Here is a 6,000-nt window from a genome sequence, read left to right as displayed (position 1 = left end):
GGGCGTCTCCCGCACTGAGGGGCTGGCGCGCTGGGCTGAGGGCTCAGCCACTCAACCCCAAAGAGCCGGCACAACACCCGGAAGGCCCCGGAGGCCGGGAGCAGCGGCAGCAGCCGGACTGCGCCGACCCCAGCACCCGGGGCTCATTAGGAGCGCAGCGGCCACGCGGGTAGTAAGACTGCGAGCTGGGAGCAAGGGAGCGCGGGGGGCGGTGTGGGGCATACTCGCGTCACTCAGCCCGATTGGCCAATGACCGCCGCGCCCCGGGCCGCGCCGGACCAATAAGAGGCGAGGAGGCTTGTGAGTGGCATTGAGGGAGGGCGGGAGAGAGGAGTCCGGGAGAGAAGTTGAAGCTAAATCCTGTAAGCTGTAAAGAAGTTAAGGGGGGGGGGGGCGCGTTTTCGGCTTCCAATTAAGAATAATACTGTACTGGCTTTGCAGCAACTACCGAGGAGGGGGATTCTAAACCCAAAGCCCTCATCCTCTTTTCTGCCACGCACCCCTCCCCCAGTTCATGACCAAGAACAGGGAGCCTGGGAATGCTCCGCTCCTCTCTGCCGGTGGGAAGCGGAGAGGCCGGCGGAGCTGCCGGGTCCGACCGCAGGCATGAGTACAATTAAGAGATGGGCGTCTCCGCACCCTTTGCCGCCTGCGGAGACTGAAGGTAGGTGAAGCAGAAGACCCCCTGCGCCCGGCGCCAGCAGGTCTGTGGCGGAGGGGAGAGGCTGGGATGCCTCCCACCCTTGGCGCCTGCGAGGGGCTGTCGCGAGTGTGCCACCTGTTAACCTGGCGCTGCGGTGCCCCGCGTGTTGCCGCCCCTGCTGGGCAGCGAGCGCTGGGTCGCCTTGGGAGTCCCGAGGGACTTGATGTGTAAGTGTCACTTTTTAAGGAATCCCTCAGACTTGAGACCCGCATTTAGAAGGTAGCCAAGCTCCAGCTCTGCCAGGGTCGGGGGACTGAAAGGCGCCCGCAGGGCTGTGGAGGAATTCTGATTTGCCAGAACCTGCTTTCCTGGGACGCGCCCCCGGCCTGGGTGCGGGCGCAGGGACCGGCAGCCGAAGGTCTCCTGAGGGTCTTCAAAAATATGCGTTTTGTTGTTTGGGCAACTTCCCAGGGGCCTGGAGAATGTGGCTGGCATGGGTGAGGGCATGCGAACATTATTTGCGGGGGTTTAGTCTCACTGCCGATTTCTCCAAATCTTAAAAATCAAACAAAAACCACCGAGCCTGGCAAGGAACGCTGAGGCGTGCTGAGGCCCTTCCCGGCCGTTTTTTGGAATTGGAACGAGGGTGTGAGTGATTGTGGAGCCGCAGATCTCTTACACTCTGATGCTGTTATCTTCACAGTGGCCTGAAAGAGTTGTCCGGGATTCCTGTTCTTCCCAAAGGGGCTCGGAGCCTCCTCAAATGCCGCGAGACTGAAGAGCAAACGCCGGGGATTATTATGTCGATTTTCCGAGGACCGGGGTTCGCCGCGAGGAACAGAAGAAAAGACTGGCTCCGCAGGGGGCCCGCCGGCATTTGATACCAGGAGACCCCCAGGATTGTCCAAATTGCCGTGGATCAGCAACTTTCTCATACTTGCATCCCGCATTTTGCTTCCGTTCGCCTTACTGGTCTTTTAATGCCACCAATACACTCTCCTCAGTGCTAAGACTTCAGCCTTTTCATTCAAAGTATGTTTTATGTTTTTGCCAAATATGATCTTTAATTGAAAGTTTATTTTTGATTTTGGATGAATCTGTGGAGGTTACGCTGTAAGAAGAAAAGGGGAACGAGACACAATGAAAGAAAAGTCCAAAAATGCTGCCCGGACTAGGAGGGAGAAGGAAAACAGTGAATTTTATGAACTGGCTAAATTACTGCCTTTGCCCTCGGCTATCACCTCGCAGCTGGACAAAGCATCCATAATCAGACTCACGACCAGCTATCTCAAAATGAGAGTGGTGTTCCCAGAAGGTAAGTGACTTTGACCAGATGGAATTTCAAAGGCAGATTTGCCAGGCAACGAGCCTAGACCAGTGAGCAAAGAAGTACATACATATTTACATATATACTCTCTGCAAAGGGAAGTTTAGTCTGTCTGCTTGACTAAGGTCCTTGCTGAACTCAGAATTCCTGTTGCCTTTTTGAGAATCCCTCTACTTCCCCAGTAATACTTTCTCTTCAGTCCATCAGATATGTTTGGTTGGGAAGCAGCCCAACAGTCCTTTTGTCAACACTTCAGATACTGGGCTCAATTGAAAGTACTACTAATCCAAACATGACTTTCTTTTTTATTCCTCTTGTTAGAATTGTATCCAGTAGAAAGCAGTAGCACTGCCAAATTCTGTATTTTTGCTAGATATAGATAGGTGCATGTACATGGAACTAGCTAAGCCAGATAATAATTTCTCTATATGTCTATAATTCTGCAAATGAGGAGCAGGCATATTTGTGAACAAATATGTCCTAAATTTATTCCATCTCTTGACTGCTTATAGCAAATTTATTGTGAATTTTCAAGACCTTCACAGATTCTGAACCTAACTCTGGATCTTAGTGATTTGCAACTCTAGGCTTGATACTATTTGCAAGATAATTGTCTAGTCTCCAAATACACAAGATTGAATTAAGATGGTTAGCTTGCTTAGAAAATATCTTCTGGGCAGCAGGTTGGCAAATATACCCTGGGAAAATTGTCTTATAAGACCTAGAAGTTAGAATAGTTGAGCTGCTGACATGATTTAAAACTTGTATTTAGATTATCAAGATTCACTGTATGAGGACAGAGCAGCCTTTTTAGAACATGTCCTGTATAAAACTATTTACTCTCACTAGAAAAAGGACATTGCTCTCTTCCACTTATCCATTCTTTCCCTTACTTGCACCCAAATAACATAAACATTTAAAAATATTTTAGATATATATTTGCTGGGGGAGAAGGATTTGGAAATGTAAAAGAGAGATTGCTAAACAAGCAAACAAACAAAAATCCAAGAGACAGAACTCTGTTTATTTACAAATATGCTTCTTATTTGACCCCTAGAGGTTTATGTTGTTGTTGATTTTAGATGTTTGGGGTTTATTGTTTTCTTTTAAATGCAGGGAGAGGAAACAGCCATTATTGGGTTTGGAGTTTCACTTTGCTTGATCTTGGCAGTAAAGTTATTATCCAAGTCAAAATCTTGCAAAATATGCTCCAAATTAATCAAAAGCACTAAAAGAAAACTTTCAAATTATACTTCAGTTCTAGCCTCAAACTATAAGTGATGTTATAGTCATTTCTTCTTAAAGCAATTCCCTGAACAGTTCCCTGGAAACCAATGGAGAGAGGAGAGGAATGAAAGCCTAAAGTACCTGAAAAGTTTTTTGCTGTTGTTTTGTTTTAAACAAGGAGAAGAAAAGGAGAGGGTACTTATATATTAAAAACCACGTTTCTCATTCAAACTGTGCTGAGAATTGCTGGTGGGAAAATTACCATTATGCCACACTGCCTTCTATTTAAAAAAGAGATCTCGTTGTCTTTTATACTGTCAGCGCCTACTTTATAAAAATAAAGCTATTGCGAACTCCGCTGGCTGTGCTGTTCCTAACAGGATTATTAGCAGTGATTTGTCAGCCCCTGCGGTCTCAGTGGGCTCCCTTTCTGCGTGATTTCTAGCCGGTCTCGTCAATTATCGGTGCCGATGTTGCTCGCTGTTTGATCAGAAGCAGCATATGGTGCTGCTTGTGGGGCTGCGAGTAATCGCGGGAGGAGAATAGCGGGTCGGCATTCCGGGGCGGGCACCAAGCGGGACGGGAGAGCCCGGGGAGTCGCCAGGCCAAGGACTCTAGCCTGCGTCGTGCAGACCCGGGGCAGGCGCGGCCCGGGAGAGTATATTTTTTGTTGTTTTGTATTTGTTTTTAAAAGAGCAAGCTTTTTTTGTTTAATTAAACGCTAACTCTACAAATTATAAAACGCATTATGAATAAATAGGAAAAACAAAAAGTAAACTCTCACAGCCAACTTCTCTTAATTTTTAAAGAGTGCGTCCACGAGGACTTCCACTGGAGTATCCTTGGTGGCCCGGCCAGTCCCTTCTGGCTACTTTTAAGGCGACTGTGCTTTCTGCAGCCCCCCTCATCTTCCTCCTGAGCCCTGGACCCCACTCTCCCTTATTCTGTGGGTGAGTGTGAGTATATGGGGAGGAGGGGGTGGACAATGTGTGAACTCCGGGCACATCATTTATTTCTCCAGCTACTGTTGAGCTCATAACTCACCCGCAGCCTCCACCCAGCGAGTTAGGGTCATCCAAACAGCTGGCTTCTGAGGACGAGGTTTTAATTTTGACAATGGATGAGCTTCAAAAACTCAAAACCTGAAGACAGTCCTTTAAAATATTAAACAACAATGACAACAAACAAAAACCAAAAGAAAACCACAGCTTTCAAAGGAGTAAGAGTCACAAGCCGCAGAACCAGGCACAACCTCCAGGGGGTGCCAAATGTGGGTTCAGTGTTGACTGAATGAGACAAGATTGGGGTCCAAGGCAGTGGGGTTATCTTTTTCTTTTTCACTTTTATGTGAGTGTTATCTTTTTTAGTGATGATAAATGAAATTTGTTTGAAGATGAAACTCATCTTTACATCTATCTTGAAGCCATCCTAGCACATAACAGGTCCTCAATAAAATGTGAAGGATAGGATAAAGATAGCAATTTCATCATGGTAAACATTCTATCACATGTAGCATATGGATTTTGCAAGGTATGCAATCTAAAATAATTATTAATCTGGTGATATAGCTATAGGCATAACAATGCTGTGAAACTTTACTTGCTTTTGCTCCTATCACATTTCATCTATAATACCCTGTAATGCCAAAAAGCTATAAGTTAAATGAACAAACAAGTATCCATCCTTTCATACTTATATTTGGAAAAAGAAAAAAAAATCCTTAAAATACAGGTCATTCCCCTCCCTCCTTATTTGCTGCACACATTTTTTTTTCCTCCCAGAGTCTAGTAGTTTCCTCATCTGGGGGCAAGTTTCAGCTTTTATTTACCTGAGTTGATAAAATTGAACTGTTGAGACAAAAATGAGAGAGAAACAGGGAGGGAGAGAGAGAGAGAGAGAAATGCATGAGATATGGGTACCTAGAATAATTAAGAATAGATCATTAGATTGGAGATCTCGTAGAAAACAAAAAGAAACTCAGGGAAGATTACTGTAAAATCATTAAAACTTCATATGTCCCTACTGGTAACACATTCTATTCTAATATAACCTTGCAAAGAAAAAAAAATGAAGAATGTAGAAATCTGTAAATCTTTAGTGTTATCAAAGTCAGAAAGGCAGTATAAAAAAAGAGAATGGATGACTATTTGTGTGAAAAATAGGACAAATTCAACTAAAAAGAAACATATTTATTATCCAGCTATAATGCAATTTGGCTGGGTGTGTAGTGGCTTGTAGAATAAACTTTGAAAGGATCAGGCATGTTTTCAATCTATAGCTATTCAGAATCTTGGTAACATCACACTACCATTTGATTGTCACAATGTCTTGGGAAAATAAAAATAATCATAGAGTTGAAATTAGTAACTGCTTAGGAAAGAGTCTGTACAAAGGAAAAGGATGATTAAACAAACCTTCACAGACCATTTCTATAATATTCACCTCAAGACTGAAATCCTTAATGGTGTTATATTTTTTTGAGGCCAAGAACTGAAAAAGAAAAAGAGGCCTCATTTCCCACGTGGGTCGGTGATTTAAGGCTGTTTTTCTTGCTTCTTGGGGAAATGATTGAGCATTAGGTTTCCATGTTTATTTTCTTACAGAAGTTTTTCTCATTTAAAAGCCTTTAAGCACAGTTTACGCTCCACGCTGTTTTTCTCTGTTTAATTCCGGTTTTGATGTTGACTTAAAATGTGGAGTGCAGAACTAAACTCCGTGCAGAGCATTTGCAAGGCAGATTTATGTTCTAGAAATTGTAGATCAGATCAATGAAACAGAATACTTTTTTCTTTAAAGAGAGGGA

At 44.3% G+C, this 6,000-nt stretch overlaps 1 protein-coding gene across 1 annotated transcript in view; it reads left to right on the top strand.

Annotated features, from left to right (window-relative positions):
* The first annotated feature begins 1,467 nt into the window (after nucleotides 1-1,467).
* The window catches only part of SIM1 (SIM bHLH transcription factor 1), a 67,089-nt gene continuing 62,556 nt past the window's right edge, over nucleotides 1,468-6,000 (top strand). Inside the window, exon 1 of the mRNA XM_045544078.1 lies at nucleotides 1,468-1,958. Coding sequence (XP_045400034.1) covers nucleotides 1,784-1,958 — 175 coding nt within the window. The 5' untranslated portion in view covers nucleotides 1,468-1,783. The remainder of the gene's footprint in view (nucleotides 1,959-6,000) is intronic.

Source organism: Lemur catta, chromosome 2 (assembly GCF_020740605.2).
Source record: "Lemur catta isolate mLemCat1 chromosome 2, mLemCat1.pri, whole genome shotgun sequence".
In the NCBI taxonomy this organism is placed as follows: Eukaryota; Metazoa; Chordata; class Mammalia; order Primates; family Lemuridae; genus Lemur; species Lemur catta.
The sequence above is the reverse complement of the archived record's forward strand: the minus strand, read 5'-3'. Positions and strand labels throughout refer to the sequence as shown.